This window comes from Cimex lectularius, unplaced genomic scaffold (assembly GCF_000648675.2).
Source record: "Cimex lectularius strain Harlan isolate CLEC.00 unplaced genomic scaffold, Clec_2.1 scaffold156, whole genome shotgun sequence".
In the NCBI taxonomy this organism is placed as follows: domain Eukaryota; kingdom Metazoa; phylum Arthropoda; class Insecta; order Hemiptera; family Cimicidae; genus Cimex; species Cimex lectularius.
Window position 1 is genome coordinate 196,200 of NW_019392760.1, and position 17,722 is coordinate 213,921.

At 35.3% G+C, this 17,722-nt stretch overlaps 1 protein-coding gene across 8 annotated transcripts in view; it reads left to right on the forward strand.

The window, feature by feature from the left end:
• LOC106669848 (transient receptor potential-gamma protein) overlaps window positions 1–17,722 on the forward strand; it is a 239,892-nt gene that overhangs the window by 42,185 nt on the left and 179,985 nt on the right. For 7 of the 8 annotated variants that reach the window (XR_002910373.1, XR_002910374.1, XM_014399653.2 and 4 more), the window contains exon 3: window positions 13,127–13,257. Coding sequence is in view for 6 of the 8 variants with exons in the window: in XM_014399653.2 (XP_014255139.2) it covers window positions 13,127–13,257 (131 nt within the window). In the remaining 2 variants the exon portion in view is untranslated. Of the gene's footprint in view, window positions 1–2,627; window positions 3,014–13,126; window positions 13,258–17,722 lie in introns of those variants that run through there. The other variant, XM_024227380.1, reaches the window with a different exon arrangement.

Here is a 17,722-nt window from a genome sequence, read left to right on the forward strand (position 1 = left end):
AGTAAAAATACTTTACATGACGGACCAAATACTGACGTTTCTAAAACGACCTAGCACGTGTGACAGACAGACTAAATATAAATGGGACTAGGGCAATCAGGAACTGCCAAACTGGAAAAAACCCTTTTCTTTCGCAACTATTTTAAATAATTATTTTTATGATGAAGGACATTAAGAAAAATGTTATGAGCGAGCAAGAGCAAATTTGATAGTTTATCTTTTGACAGGCAGGTGTTAAATAAATAATCAGAGATGTTGGGTCTTCTTTTGGTTCGAGAATGATTTTATCATCGTCATATATCGACAGCATTGTGCCCGAGTGGTTTGAAATAAAGTGATTAAGTAACAAAGGAGGACAAGCACACCACCTTGAGGAGCTCCAATTTGGATCGGGCAGAGAAAAATTTCTGCAGAATTGTGTCTGACCAATAAGAATAATTTTTTAATGCTAAAGAGTTAAAGGTTAAAATGAGCTTCATTATGATCTATGCACCGCGATCATTATTGGTCTATTGTGCATCTATATAGACCTCCCTTTTCTTTCAAGTACCGAAACTTGCTTAAGACTCCCGTCTGTATCCTTCAGACCCCGGATTTTCTTCCGCTGGAAATAGGACGCTCAGCCTACATACGCTTTCCTCTTCCCTTTTCCAATAACTGCCCAGGCTTGTTTCTGCGGCTCCAGAGTTTATACATATGGCTTTGGAGTTTGCAGGGTCCAGCTATTGTTCTATTGATATCACGTCCAAGTTTAGGAGTTCTGCCATTTGTTTCTACAATGGTACATTGATGAACTTTTTCGCATGACATGTCGTTCCCGAGTACTCGTAGTACTCACATACTAGAGGATCTTTAGCGTCAGATATTCGGCCTTATCGGACGTTTTGATTCTCAAGATGAGAGCTGACGCACCTCCGCATACGACGGAAGAGTACCGCCGCAGCATTGGTGTAGAGGCGTCCCAGCCCTTAAGGACCAAGAACAACCTCGCTCTCCGCTTGTCCACTCCGATTGGTCCTCATTGTGCATCGGGTCGTATGCCGCGCGCAAAGGGCTTACAAGCCGAAATACATCAGCCTGTTCTCCCGCGCACTCCCTAGATAGAGAAGGCGACTCTATCTCCCAGACTATTGCGGCTTCCCATAGCGCAGAAACTACCGGATCCGCCCCGTCCGCGGTTTTGTTTTAAGTGGAATTGCACACCACCCCCTAGATGAGCACCGCCTACGGTAAAACCTCCTGTCGAGCTCAGCCTACACCTGCTATGCGCATTCGAGGGACGCCATAGGCTCAACCTATGTGGTCCGACCTTCGCTTCCCCAAGGGTACCACGCCGGTCATACGCACAACAATGCAAAGCATACTCGAGTCAGAGAAACCGATTCACTACCCGTTTCCGTTCGCTTACTCACGCATTCGAGGGACTATTCAACATAATCATCGCGTCCTCAACGCATATACGCTGTCGTCCGGTCCACCGTCTCTCGTGAGGCCGGGGGGGTTTTACGTTGGCCATACGCAAGCTTCACGAATGTCACAAATAGAAGACAGCCTCTGTCTAAGTTCCCGCCAGGGATGTCACCACGTACCACCACGAATCCATTCCCAGTGTAACTAGGGCTGAATTTGGAATGTTTAGTTACCCCGTGGTACAGATGGCCATACACCCTTCCCAGTCTATGCAGACAGGATCTGGTGCACTGGGCCTCGTCTTTCGCATGACCGCCGAAGATTTATTCTTCAACTGTTAACTGACGGATCTACTTTGGGCAGTTTAGTATACCGCAAAAACGTTCATGGCCAATTGATAATTGGAGTTTCCATGGCCAATTTTCGGTCTCTTTGTTGCTCGCACGCCTCCCCAAATGATAAGGTAAAATATATAAAATTAAAACCAAGAGTGGAGAAAACACCCATTGCTATTACTCCAATGTTACTAAAATATTGCCTGTTTAATTGATACTTGTGTCATTATCATCTTCACTATCAACACCATCCCTTCCTAGGAGATCTCGCGCCATTATTTCTTCAGTCGGTGGAGAGGGTTGGATTCGTCGGGATGCGAGGTTTCTGATGTGCTGATTTACGACAGTTGAGAGGTTTTTATGCAATTTACGGAAACGGGAACATAATTTCATCTTGAATGAAAGGGTATGTAAATCTGTATGATTCGATACATAAAATGGAGCATATAGTATTACGTACATTATGTGGTACGTATGAGATTAGTTCCGTTTATTTCAAGGCGTCAAGAATATGTAAACAGTATACACCTGGATGTGTTGCGTTATTGTCGTTTACTGTTTAAGTTTCAACATTCGTTGCTTGAATTCACTAAATTCATAATCCTTCCAAGTTGGAACGGAAGATTTAAAATCTGTTTTTAATTGAGACTTCCGCTTTACCATAATGCAGAAACGATTAAAGAGGGGACGGTGGATCGTGAAATGACGGTAGTACATAGTAGTTCGTTAGTAGAGCATTGTCTCTGAGCCGGTAGTTGTTCGAAAGTTTTCTTTGCCTGTCGGATTATTTCTCAGAGTTGACCTTTCACATTTCATTTTAATAGCCCCGGGGCGGGGGTCGGCGAAAGTTCGGGGGCGGTTTCTGGCCACGCGAGTGAGAAGCCGAGGGGGATTTTCTCACGAAACCCGTTTGGAAAATCGTTGCATTCTTCTCCGCCCCTTTATTAACAGCCTGTTTGCCGTTTTTTCAGTCGGGGTCGAATTGCGCCTGAGACCGGAGCGACCTCTCCGACCGCGTTTCTTATAGCCTACCAAGCCGTCCTGCCCAGAATATCACACACGGGTTAAGCTCAAGTTCGGATTTGTGTACTGTGTTAGGAGGGTCCGTGTGCACGCGAGATTCCATGACCCCCCACTACCGAGATATTATCTAAATTAGGCCCCTGCCTTTCCCACTTCCTAATTCCCTGTATTTATATGTCTAGTTGCCTGCTAGAGCTCCGAGGGGATATACAGTGTTGGGTAAAACCTCTCAACTATGGTTAACGGTGAGTCGACAATTTGCCAAAACGCTCCAGATCCTCCACTTTGCCAGTACGGTGCCTGCGTGCCGGACAATGGCCGGCCGTCTGGTACACCAGCTCGCAAGAGTATGCGCACTGTCTCGCTTCCTTCTCCTTTGACAATTTTGGAGAAAATTGAAATAAAATAGAACGACCACGTAGCTATGTATTTAACGGCTTCATATTTTTCCTCAAAAGGGTTGCATGTTTACGACAGACAGTAATATCGAACTACACAAACTCGTTTCATGCTTCAATTTGGAATGGGTTGACTTTTATTATGATGGCTTTCGTCTATTTTGCAATTTCCTATTTTCTTGCACTTTTATTCTCTTTAACAAAACGAACCTTTTGTATATAAAATTATTTATATTTAGTTCTATTTGGACGCAAGAGCACATGATGCTTTGAATCATGATTTCATTTGTTTGATGACAAACCCTATGAAATACCATCACACTACTGAATGACACATGCCATGTTTATGATCTGATGTGTGAAACAATTTCTTTTCGTTGATATTGTTCAGATAAAGGGATGCGTGTTTATCAAAGAAGAAATGAATATAGCAAAAGAGAAATGAGAAAATAATTTGCAGTTTGTTGTTTCCGTTCAAGGAGTTTTTTCATACCTTCTGGTTGGTGTTGTTGGTTCTTGTCATCTTCAGTTGACAAGTTCTAAATCACTCCTACCCTAAGACAGCGAGAAACTCAAAAGTCTCTGCCAGAGAGGAGGATACGAGAACCAAAATTATTTTAATCGACCAAACTACAGGTTCTTCAGCACGCAGCCCCAAGAAATATTCTCCCTGGGTATTAATTATTATCATCATGGTTGTAACTTTTTTATCACACTTTTTGGAACAAAAATGAAGCAAAATGTCTTAAAACAATTTTAAATTGATGACAGTTTAAATATTTGTCAAATAAACATATCTTTTAGTCACTTTTTTAACCACGGTTTTTCTTATCTTAACTCGCCACTTTCTACAGATTAGATAATGATTATAAAATTCCGCTATTTACCTACCACAGAATTTTCAACGGCCACCCTTAAAATGCGCGGCAAAGTATGCTTTGTATGCGACATACAAAAACTCTTGTGTATAAAGCGAACAACGGTGTGGCTTAAAACCTTCAAAGAGCCTCAATTTATTTTTTAAAGTACCTACTTCATTTAATGTACTGCGAGGTTGAAGAAAAAAGTTTTAATTTATACTGATAAAAAATCTCGGGTTTTTAATTAATAAATAAAACCGAAAGTTTTACTCAAACTTATGGTCTATAATAATTTGTGTCGATATTCTGACCAATCCTATAAAAATATTCATATATTACTGAATTAAATAGTTTAATAGTTTAATTTAATCATATACGTTTGCCAATTTCTTTACAGTAACCGTACAAATTTCAATTTTCAGTTATTATTCAATAAAAGTCATTGTAATAATCCAAGTTTATGATTTATCTGAAGTTTTTTGATAGTGTCCACCCTAATTTTATGGAACTCCATAATAAGTCGAATGGTAAGGTATAAATTGTTTTTTTCCACAATAGGCCCTTATTTCGTCAGATGCGTTTCGGTCTAACATAAACCATCTTCAGCGATTAAATAACAAAATTAGTACAAACTATTATAATTATTTTAGTTATTTAATCACTGAAGATAGTTTACATTTGTCCGAAACGCGTCTGCCGTGAAATAAACGTGGAAAATGTGGAAAAGACAATTCATTTTTTACCAATCACTTTTTGTCTGAGGAACTCAAATTTTAAAATGATAACATAGTCATATAGTCTAGTTCTAAATTCTAATAATGAATCTTCATTTATTACTGCAGTATTTTACTAGTAAAATTAGAAAATATCTTTTTATAAATAAAACTTTAAACTTAAAACTTTTCATTTTCTCTATCTCCTTTCTATCTCCTTCTCTCCCTTTTTCACCCTCACTCTTTTTCTATCTATCTATCGATCTCTATATCTATCTATCTGTTTATCTATTTAATTATCTATCTGTCTGTCTGCGTCTCCCTCTTTATCTCCCTATTTATATATCTTACTATCTACACATTTATCTTTTTATTCTTAATTCACACGCACAAAATATGCAATATGTTGTTGAATTTAGACTGGTGAGTATTTGACCAAAATGTGCGACTGTAAATAAAACTGCATTCATTCTCTGTATCCTATCTATCTATCTACATCTACACTGTCTTCCTAGTTATCTAGTTATCTTCTTCTTTTATACATACATATAAAAGATATATTTGCGGTTCTAGATAGGGAAAAAGTATAAGTCAAATTCAAATTCTTAATTTTAAATTAAAATCCCCATTTTGTCATTGAAACTAGATGTTTCGGCGAGAAAAAAGAGCACTGTGTTATTAAAATCGGTTCAATAGAACTGGAGCTATGATTTTTTTTAAATAGCCGAGTTGCTGTTCTATTGCGTTAGATCGAAACCACTTTATTTTCCCTTCTACTGCAAATATTTTGAAGAGGAGTGGAAAATCAGCCAAAGTAGAGTGAAAAGTCTGAAATTTTACTAAATATCCTGCCAAATGCCTTAAATTTGGTATTTTGTAGCGTTTTTTCTCCTCGACCAATGATCTCACCCAAAACTCAATCATCGACATACCTTGGTTGCAGTTCCAACCCACCTCCTTTCTCAGCCGGGGTTGTGACCAGCCACAGGGAATTAATTAATTATTCTTGATTAATGGATATCTGGGAATAACAAGATTAAATAGCAAATCAATGTAATATAGGATCTAACACTGTTTATTTTTCATTTCCAGATTTTCTCTCTCACATACATCACATACACATGCTTTCTTCGCTATTATTTTTTACTATATTTCACTCTCACTCTCTACTTATTTATTTATGTAGCTATACATTGATTTGCATTTTTATTCTTTATTTTTATTTGTACTTCTGCATTTCTCCTTCTCTCACTTTTATTCTCTCTCTCTCTCTCTCTCTCTCTCTCTCTCTCTCTCTCTCTCTCTCTCTCTCTCTTTCATAACTTTATGTCTTTCTCTTTTTCTCTGACTGAAACACCCAATCTCCCGTTTGAGTTATCTTTTGAGCTATTCCAATATGCTTCTTATTTTTCCTTCTGTGTCTTTTTTTATCCATGTTTTTCTTATAAGATTTTTATAGTAGACATCTGTACAATTCTATCTATCAACAAATTTATGTATTTCTCTATACATCTGTCACATGTCTAAATCTTTCTTTTCTCTTCCCTTTTTTCTTAACGTTAACGTTTTCTTAACAACGAATTTATAACACGTCGCAACAAAGCAACGGGCAGAGAGTTGCCTCGTCGATGTTCCATACAACAAGGTTTTGTGCCAACGTGAAAATATTAATTGTACATTGTCTCAATTGACGGCCAGTTGGATCAACAGTTAACTGTTGATTTGACCACATTCAGATGTAAATGAAGAAACTTTTACGGAACGAGTAAACCGACCAGGAATGAGAAAACTATAGCAATTAGCAAAAAGCATTACGCTCTTCACGCTAAATTAATTACTCCAAAATTAAGATTGATGTAAAAACGTCATGAAGTAATTTAGAAAACAAGGCTTTAAAAATTCTTTCAAATTGGGGTGGAAAAAAATTAGATAAAGAGGGCTGGAACCTGGCTAGAGGTCAGTCTTTTAACATCCGAGTTGAGGGAAGGAAGCCCTCTAAGTAGACGTTTTAGGGTTTTCTTTGAAATGCGAATAGAAACAGCAGTGGCAGGAAACTGGAACAAGGACAGATTCTGTTGCTGAGTTATGGGACTCTTTCCGGTGGACATGCGGACCAGTTTGCAAACATGTCGGAGTAAGTTTGCCAAGTCCCAGAGAACTTGAAGCGTAGTCGTTTCCTCCAGTTAAACATTCCCAACAATTATCATTTTTCCTCTGTGTGTTTGTGTTTACGAGATTTGCAATGGCGTTGGATTGGATGAGTAATCGGTTCGAGCTCTCTGCTCAGAACGAGCGAAGCAATTTCACAATTGGATCATAAATCGCTACCAAGGAATTCTGATGGCCTTCCCATAGGATATTTGGCCCTTCATTCTCGTAGATTTACTTTCACCCCATAAATTTTACAAGCTCAATGGAAATCGTTGTGTGACCGAAAAATCCAATGAATTCCCAACAGGGACCCGATGTTCCAAATAGAAACTAATAAATTTTAATTTAGGAACGTAATTCTATGCAAATATTCTTCGACATTCTTTTAGATCTTTTAAACGAATAGGTCAATAAAATACATGGTGGAAAGGGAATAAAACTGGAAATATTTAGCGAAGGAAGACGCCCAATTTCTGTTTGGATGGAATTTTTATTTATTAAAAGTCGCTATTTCATTTTTAACTGAACATAGAAAGTAAATTATTAAACTATCTGTTCTTTCCTCCCCCCACCCCGTGTTTTACATTATCCAGAAAAAAGACAACCATATTTTTCAATACTGAGTCCTTCTCCGCTCAAGACTGTACATTTTAATTTTTACACGTTAATTATTTTTCAATTATTATTATATTTGCACGCTGCAGTTAATTCTTTGGTTGTAAATTTCAAGTAAAACAGAAAATATAGTTAATGACATTATAAATTTGTTAGTATTAACATTGAATTCTGATTGTGGAATTACACTACATAATACCATTGACAACAAATACGAACAACTGTCAAACATACTACAAACGAAGACAGAAAAAAACTACTGATTGAATATATAAAAAAAAATATATTTTTCATTGTATAAATTCACTTTTTCACATCCAAAATTTACTTGTTATATGTAAACAATGTTTGTAAATCCCAGGCCCTGTAGATGATCTCAATAAAGATCGAAACGTTGGCACGATAAAGAAAATGTTTTTCTGAAACCTACATCACACCAGACCGCATCTCACGATTTCTAAATAAATATCGATTAACGGTCACTAATCACCACACATAAAAAAAATAAGAAAAAAATAAATAAAAATAAATAAATTAATTTAAAAAAACTACTTTAACTTCAACAACAAATATACACATCGAAAGATACACTAGGAATGGTAAGCCCGACTTAAGCCTGACGAGAAATATTTTCCCGAATTTGAAAATACATTACAAACTTATAAAGATACGTTGATGACAAACTCGCTACACTAGACGTTATTAACAGCATTTTTTAATAGAATTTCAACTACGTATGTTATGAACTTAAAACATACTTGAACTCTAACAGACTGGAAAACGATAACAGTATAAATTTGTATTATTTTGTATAAATCTGGACTTAAAAATCACTAAAACTAATAGCAAACCACAACTGGACTGAGATCACTATAAAAGCCGATTCAAATCACCACACCGACACAACATGACAGCACTAAAATATACGACAAGCAGACTGAAAACAGTACCAATAAGTAAAGAGAAATAGAATTACGATTAGCTATAACACAAACACGATCACAAAATAATAATAAAAAAATTTAAAAAGTCACTAAATGTACCATATTCAGGCCATCCATTGGCATTTTGGGTTCGTCGGAAGACTCTCAATATCCTCTTACCAGTGCCCTTGACTAGTCATACTTATAATAATATTGCAAAACTCGAGTTTGAGGTGGTAATTTTTTATAATTAAACAGAATATAGATTGGATTAAAGAGGAAAAAAGGACAAAAATACTACGTCACGGATTAGTTTTCATGTTTACTGTTTTAATTAATTTGTTGTTAAAATTAAAATGTGTGGTGTTTAGTGACCGTTAGTCAATGATTATTCGGAGATCGTGAGATGCGGTCTGGTGTGACGTAGGTTTTAGAAAAACATTTTCTTTAGCATGCCAATGTTTCGATCTTTAATGAGACATCTTCAGAGCCTGGGATTTATATACATTGTTTAAATTTTACAAATGCATGTAGGATGTGAAAAAAATGAATTTATACAATGATCAAAAAATTTAGATAAAAAAAATGAATTTATACAATGCTAAAAAAATTAGATAAAAAAATGAATTTACACAATGCTAAAACATTTTAGATAAAAAAATGAATTTATACAATGCTAAAAAAAATTAGATAAAAAAATGAATTTACACAATGCTAAAAAAAATTAGATAAAAAAATTGAATTTATACAATGCTAAAAAAATTTAGATAAAAAAATGAATTTACACAATGCTAAAAAAATTTAGATAAAAAATGAATTTATACAATGCTAAAAAATTTTAGATTAAAAAAATGAATTTATACAATGCTAGAAAATTTTAGATTAAAAAAATGAATTTATACAATGCTAGAAAATTTTATATTGAAAAAATATATCTCACTGGCGGCACTCTCAACACGACTCACAAGAATGACACAACTACACGGAAAACAAACACTTTGAGCGAGTACAAATACTTTGATTGAATCTAAAATTTTCTAGCATTGTTTAAATTCTTTTTTTAATCTAACATTTTCTAGCATTGTATAAATTCATTTCTTTTAATATAAAATTCCCTAGAATTGTATAAATTCATTTTTTCAATATAAAATTTTCTAGCATTGTATAAATTCATTTCTTTTAATCTAAAATATTCAAGCATTGTATAAATTCATTTTTTTCACATCCTACATGTATTTGTAAAATTCAAACAATATTTATAAATCCCAGGCCCTGAAGATGATCTCAATAAGGATAGAAACGTTGCCATGATATAGAAAATATTTATCTAAAACCTACGTCACATCAGACCGCATCTCACGATCTCCGAATGATCGCTAAAATTAAAATAAACTGTGTTATTTTTCTTTCTGTTTTTTGTCCTAATCAATTAAATATTAAAACAGTTTTCTAACTAAACCACGGATTAATTACAAACATCGCGATTTATTTTTGCTCAGTTTATAGTACAAATGTTTCTTTGTGTGTTCGCGTGCGCGCGAGTGTGTGTGTGTTTTATAAATTAAGTCTTAATCTTTGAGAACAAATATTCTGAACGTGTAACCTATTTTATAAAGTAACATTTGTTCGTGCAATCTGTTCAGTAATAAGTGACAAACATTAATTAACAACATTAAAACAGTTTTCTAACTAAATCACGGATTAATTACTAACATTGCGATTTATTTTTGCTCACTTTATAGTCCAAATGTTCCTTTTTTTGTGTGCATGTTTTTTATAAATTAAGTTTTTCTTCATTCTTAACGCGTAAGCATTGCATATTCAATTTTTCGAATTTTACATATGCAACATGTCCGTCAAATCTGTTCAGTAATAAGTGAGAAAACGCAGGGAAAAAGCCAGTGATACTCGGACATGGTTCCTTTAACGAATTCCACTCAAGACTGTGGACTACTTCCCCCTTTAAGCCCGAGTCCTGTCTCCATATAAGATTTTCTTCTGATGCCTTTAATCCTGCCTTTACTCCGGGACATTTATCTTTCGGGGTGAGCTTTACGGGACAACGCCGGATCAGCGGAATCCCCGAATCTTTGTCCCTATTTACTTTCTACGTCTGCAACGTCTAAATGCCGTTTTTACTCGAGTCAAGCCGGCTGTTTTTAGAAATATTTCTGCCTTTTACGTGTTTAACATGTATTATTTACCCTAACGCACAACATGAACAACAATTCAAAAAGCTATTTATGTATAAAGCCACAGACTGTATTTGCTTTTTCCCATAAATTTTACCATGAATTCGTCAACTTAACACCGAAGTACAATTTTAAATTCATATTAACCTTTTTAACTCCTTCAAACTAACTTTTGTTTAATTTCAAATTAAGCCTTCCATTAAGGCATTAAAACAATTTAAGGAAAATAATAAATAAGGGTCAATATAGAAGAAAAATTTAACTTGATACAAAAAGGGTTGATTTGATATAAAAAAGATTAATTACAAATTTGAAAGTGTTAATTTGATTAATTGGTTTAAATAGGTTTAATTTGAGGTATTAAGGGTTAAATCAAATATTAAAAAATTTCATATGAAATTAAAACCGGATAATTTAAAGTTAAAAAGGTTTAATTTGATATAACGAAGAGTCAACTAAAAAATAAATTTATTTTACGGAAAAAATAACTGCATCACAAAAAAGGTTTTTTCTATATTTGATAGTGTTTTTTATGAATTTTTATTTTCTTAATGTTGCCTAATACGACAAATAATATAAATTAAGCATGTTAAAATGTCAGTCTTTGTGTTGATCTGATGATATTTATATAATTTATNTAGATCAATTAAATTTCGGGCTAATAAGCACTCGGCTTTTGATCTCTGCAGCGGACTTATCCTTGCTTCCCTAACTGGTTAAACCGTAAGTGCTTTTTGTCTCCACCGATTAGGCTCCTCCGTTCGCTCAATTATCAATTTTCAATTATTAATTGCCACACGAAAGTTTGAGGCCTGTTTATTTTAGTTTGTATAAATTTTACCATTAAGTTAATAAATTTATTTTTGGTCAAGAAGGTTTTGTTTTACTTTTGCTTTTCATTTTACTTTTCTTTATTTTAATTTTCCCCAAGCTTTCATCACAGCGCACTCTGCTGATTTCGCTGTACGTGGGCTTTGGAAACTGCGAACCATTTCCCGGACTTAAGGTAAGTTTAGGTAACCGAAGTCCGTCGCAGGATAGAGCAAAGCTGACACCTGGTAGCAGAGCGTGGTTCACGGCAAAGCTGATACCTAGTAGCTTGAACGTGGAATGATCCCTTGCCACAGAAAAGAGAAAAGCAAAAATTTTGAGTCCCCAGTAGAATTTTTTTTTCTTGTAACCTGCAGGTTTTCGCAGGATTGAAACGTGCACAGACACGTCGATTGCGAAGAAGTTTTAAAACTTTGTGTCCCTATACGCAATATTAATTGGGTTTACTACCCTGGTAGCAAAAATAAATTTAAATACACCAAAACATACTTGACAACACTTTGTCTGGCTTAAAAATAAATTCAGGAGGTAAAAGTAAATTTCTATACAATTTTAAATTTATAAATATATTATGCGCCTAAATACCCCTTATTACTACCCAGAAATGTCCCAGCAACAAATAAAAACTACCGAGTCCGAATCAGCACAAAAACAGGGTGCTATCCCCAAAGTTCCGTGCAAGTTTTGCGATCACGCAGTCACGAGCGAGTCCGTTAAATGCAACAAATGTGGTAAGTTCTACCATTTCGAAGGTGAACCCAAAATCCGCAGTAGGGAAAAATGGATTAAAATGCCCATGCCCCGTACGGAATCTTTCAATTATACCGCATGTTCAGTCCAGAGTCCGGACACACTATTAACGGCCGATCTAGAAAAATTCAAATTAAAAATAGGGGAAAATATTAAGGATAAATTTAGCTCCTTAAAGAAATCATTAACGGACACATTAGATAAAATACAACAAAATTTTATAACTCATCTAGCGGCCCTAAACGGGAAAAACGGAGAATTAGAGAAGCTAGGATCAGTCCGCTGCAGAGATCAGGAGCCGAGTGCTTATTAGCCCGAAATTTAATTGACCTACCTTCTGTGATGGAAGGGGCATTTGTCCCACCTAAACGTGTCCATAGGCAACCCCTAGCGCCTCGTGACAATATATATATATTCAACTATCTAATTATTCAGAAATCGTGGGTGATGTAGGTTTCAGAAAAACATTTTCTTTATCGTGCCAACGTTTCGATCTTTATTGAGATCATCTTCACTCAAAGTGTTTCTCTNCTGGATATCTTTTTCTCTCTCTCTCTCTCTTTCTCTCTCTCTGTATGTATCTATCTATCTCTCTATCCATCTATATATCTATCTTTCTATCTATCCAGTTATCTATCTATCCATCTACCTATCTATCTTTCTATATATCAATTTATCTATCTATCCATCTCTCTTTTTCCCCCACTCTCTGTCTCTCTTTCTTATTCCTTTTATGTTTCCTTACAATTTTTAGTTTATTTACTAATACAGCTGATTAACTGCATATTGGACTTGGAGACGAAACGAAGATCCAAAACGACCACTGTTTACCAATTGGCCAAACACCTAACCCGCACAAATTCCCCCCCCCCCAATATATATTCATATTTTGACATGTGTCTGAAACTTTTTTTTTGTTTTTCAGCGGCACAGCATACACGGGATGATGGAAGAGGAGAACGTGATAAGGCCTCACCAGGAGATGGCGCAGCTCTCCCTAGATGAAAAGAAGTTCCTGTTAGCTGTAGAACGGGGAGACGTCGCCTCGACCAGAAGGTAAATAAATTAGGAGAGATATTCTGTGTAAAGCCGTACGTCACGAAGTACTTTTTCTTCGTACTTGTTATTCGCCTCTTTCATTAGTTGATTAAGCCTTAATTAACACTTCGGATTAATTGTGGTCTGAGGGGCACGTTATTTTTCCGGTCCAAGGGCGGTTTTAATTAATGAAATTTTGTCAGCTCACCACCCGCTTAACAAAGTTGACGACTAGGTTAATGGGACGTTAACATCGTTAAATGCTTAATTATCAGTGATCAGGCATTCCGCTTTTGCAGGTTTCTTCACGGCCAAGTGCTTTTCTCGTTTGTTTCGTGAATTTCACCTCTACAGAAAACCGAACATAATAAGTGTTATATTTTCAAATTTTTTTGTAAGCTTTCGCTTGTATAAAATGTAGTTTAATTAGGATGGACTATGTTGAGCATATGACGAGAAGAAGAAAAAAAAAACAGAAGAAAAACAGATGACCCGGGAATTTTTGAAATGACAAACTGCACGTTGGAAACTTGCACTTCCAGCGTTGGAAAATTCGCTAATTATATGTAAGGTTAATTCTCGTGTAGAGCAACTTCTAGACTATTAAAAATAGTCAACTAGCTGAAAAAGTCTAATATCAATTATTTATCTCCGACACATCCTGTGATTAATGCGTTAGTCTTGTTTAGATTGGTAATTTTGTGACAAAAGATATTTATTATCAGCATGGTCTGCCGTCTTTGTTAATTGAAAAAGGTTAAAAAGGTGGGCAAAGCAGGATAAAATTCAATTCTATCAAATATTTTAATAAACACGGTTTCAAATATATTGCCAAACAACTTTATAAAGGCACTTTTCCGCTAGTGACATGACATACCAGAAAATATTCGATACCAGTACTTGATACCAGAAATATTCAGTACTACTCAAGTGTCGACAGTTACTTGACAGTTACAGTTACGACAATTATTCGACACTAACGAGTACTTTCTCAGATGGGTACATTATCGTTTATTCAGAAATGATGAACTTACTAATATAGACTTTAGTCAAAATACGCTCGTGCGTTAAAATATTCAAGAAATTGCATTTTTTTCATTTTTAAGTATTTTTTCATACAGTGGTTACGTAGGTAAGAACAAGGAAAAGCTGCCAACACATTTTGACATAATGAAAATTTTCAATTTTATTGATATCCAGTTTTGAGAAAATTGTTCAAGGGTGTTTGGTTTTCAAATGTTTGAAAAGATAAGACGTATTCGCACTGTATTCCACAGAGTTTGACGGCGATTCAGTTTTCTCAGTAAGATAGCCTCATGTCTCAAGCCGGGAACACACTTACCCGATGCAACGCTATACGACGCTACCCGATGCTATCCGACGCCTTGTAACGTTTGGGTAGCGTGTGCACATCTATGTGACGTCAAGCGCACGCCACGTACAATCAAACAGCGTGTATCACAAATCAGTATCACTATCGCAACGCGTCTTTTGTTCTTAATGCATTATTTTGAACAAAACCATGTAATAAATTGTTCGTTAAATTTTATGAGCACAACCATGTAATAAATTGTTAGTTAAATTTAATTGTTTTAAATAAAGTTATTCAGGTATTTTGATAAATTTTCTGCCTAACCATCATAATTATGTAATTTTTATAAAAACTCATGCATTTTGTGATCTCGTTTAAATTGGTTTATATTAAAATAAGAATGTTGTAATTAATATAACGACAAAATTACGAATGGTGTAATTAATTTTATGAGCAAAACCATGAAATAAATTGTTAGTTAAATTTTATGAGCAAAACCAAGAAATACATTCTTAGTTAAATTTTATGAGCAAAACCATGAAATAAATTGTTAGTTAAATTTTATTGTTCAGAAATCGTGAGATGCGGTCTGGTGTGATGTATTGTTCAGAAAAACATTTTCTTTATCGTGCCAACGTTTCGATCTTTATTGTGATCATGTTCAGGGCCTGGGATTTACAAATATTGTTTACATTTAACAAATACATGTAGGATGTGGAAAAAAGTGAATTTATACAATGCAAAATATATTTTTTATATTCAATGAAAGTATTTCTACTCACTCAAAGTGTTTGTTTTCTGTATAGATGTGTCATTCTTATGAGTCGTGTAGAGAGTGCCAGTGAGATATTGCTGTTTTGTGTTTATATATGTTGGATTTTGAAGGGGTGGGGAAGGAAGTCGGTGTAAAAAAGACATTTTGTATAAGGCGTCTGCTTCTTTGAGGTGAAAAGAGCCGACGAAGGGAAAAAACGTTGGTAATGGTTCGGCTAGATTATCCTTTCAGGATTATATAGAAGGGGATAAATTGGAAGAGGAAAGCTAAATTGTTGAAAAATTAGACTATGTGAAAAATGTTTGATGTGTAGAATTTGATGAGATGATATATGTATGTTATGTATATTGAATTTTATTAATGATATTGTCGTAGCTGCGACTGAGTTTACATGTATATGTATGATGTATGTATTACAGGACTCGATTAACTTTGTTACGCGCTTTTAACTTAACTAGTCAACTCCCAGTTCGATGAGAGATAAGGTTCGGACGCCTGTCGGCCTTGCACCGGTTCGTTTCATACCATAAGAGTGCATTTAATGACAGATCCATACGAGAAAGTTCAATAAAAAATCATCTCGGAAACTAACCTCAGAACTATTACACTTTGGATATGATCGGACTAGATTAATCGAAGAAAAGCTGACCTTACACTGCAAAGGAGGCATATGTATAGACTAATGCTCGGCGTACCGCTCGAGAGCTGATCAAAAGAACGAACTCACTTGACTGAGGTAATGTAGTAATGAACCGCTAAGAATAAAAGTGTGGTAGCTCTGATATCCCCGGTTTCGATCCGATCCGTAAAAATAGTGGTCTTCCCATTCCTGGTATAGACTCGGAGTAGCACAAACAAGCCCTTCTAGATACTACCAGGAAGCAGAAGAACTACCGGAACATGTCATCAGATGGTTTAAAGACCTAGTGGGTTTAAATTCATACTCCTGGCAAAGGAAATGCCAAGACGCACTGAAAGATATGCACAGAACCTCTTAAAAAAGCTCTAGGCCTTATTAAAAGCTAATAAAGAACTGGAGATATTAACGGGATGTCCAATGACTAAAATCGGTTGCCGTGTGCAAAGTCGAATGAAGCCAAAATAACCTACGACCTAACATATCCTTTTTACTTATCTGTGGCGCTTTTAAAAAGTTTAAATACTTGTTAGGGGTTAGGAACAAAAACTCAAAAATCTGTTCGATTGCGTGTATTTGTATCTTAATTTCACAATAAAACATGTAACATGCTAAAGTATCTTGAGAAATTATTAAAACTTAAGCAGACAGGGTTATAAAAGGGACGGGACTCAGATTTAGCCTTTAGTTATCTGGGTGTTCCGTGTTCCTCTTCACCTAAATTTTCGCAAGCTTGTATTTTTTAAGAAAAAATTCTAACTGTAATAGTTTAGTCGGATGGATATTAAAATCTGATGATTGGGATTCGAAGTGCAAAGTCGTTATGAACTCTGCTGTTGCGGGATTCTATTAAAAAAATATGGGAATTATTTCAATTAAAAATTTTGAAAGTTTGGTTAAAAACATCAATAAAAATTGACATAGAAATAAATTCTTAGTGTATACTTTTTCTTGTCCATTGAAATGTTCTTTGTAGCACGAAAGTGAGACATGGAGCATGGATATGAATGGATAAAAGGACGTCTTTCAAAAGCGTACACAATTCCCAAGGTCCCTCGACATGCAAGCAAAAATACATTTCCGCGAAGGTGAGACTTGGCGTTGCCGGGCGGAGATAATGGACACTTTAATGCGCTGCCGGGTCTGACGCTGTTCGGTTACGGCAGGATTTGCCATTCATGTTGAAAGGGCCCTATCGGGAGGCATAAATCATTCCAGGGAGAATGGGATCTTTCTTCCTGCTGAGGACGAAAGGAAATCCACCTATTGCGAATATCCAGACGGCATGACGTCATGATATCCGCATCTCCGGACGCAGGGTCGACAAAATATTATTAGATTTAAAATTATTTATATTTGTGTACGAATAGACATTGCGAAAATCGACCATACGTTGACATTTTTATAAGACTTGCACATTAATTGGTAACGTTTTAATTAAAATACTACACTAGTTTCTTTATGCCAGAAGAACAGAAAACATGAGTATATTTTATGATTATTAACTATCTGATTTTAATTGATATTAACAATCTTTTGTCATATGTTTTTCGTGAACAAAAATCTAAAATAAAACACCATTTTGATTGATTATTAACAATATTCTTTATATATATGTCACATTTACCAGGTACTTTTGCAATTTCTCTTGCACTATTGGCCTCTATTTTTGTTTTTACATTCACTTTCTATCTTCCTCTCTTTCTTTCTCACTCTCTCTCTCTCTCTCTCTCTCTCTCTCTCTCTCTCTCTCTCTCTC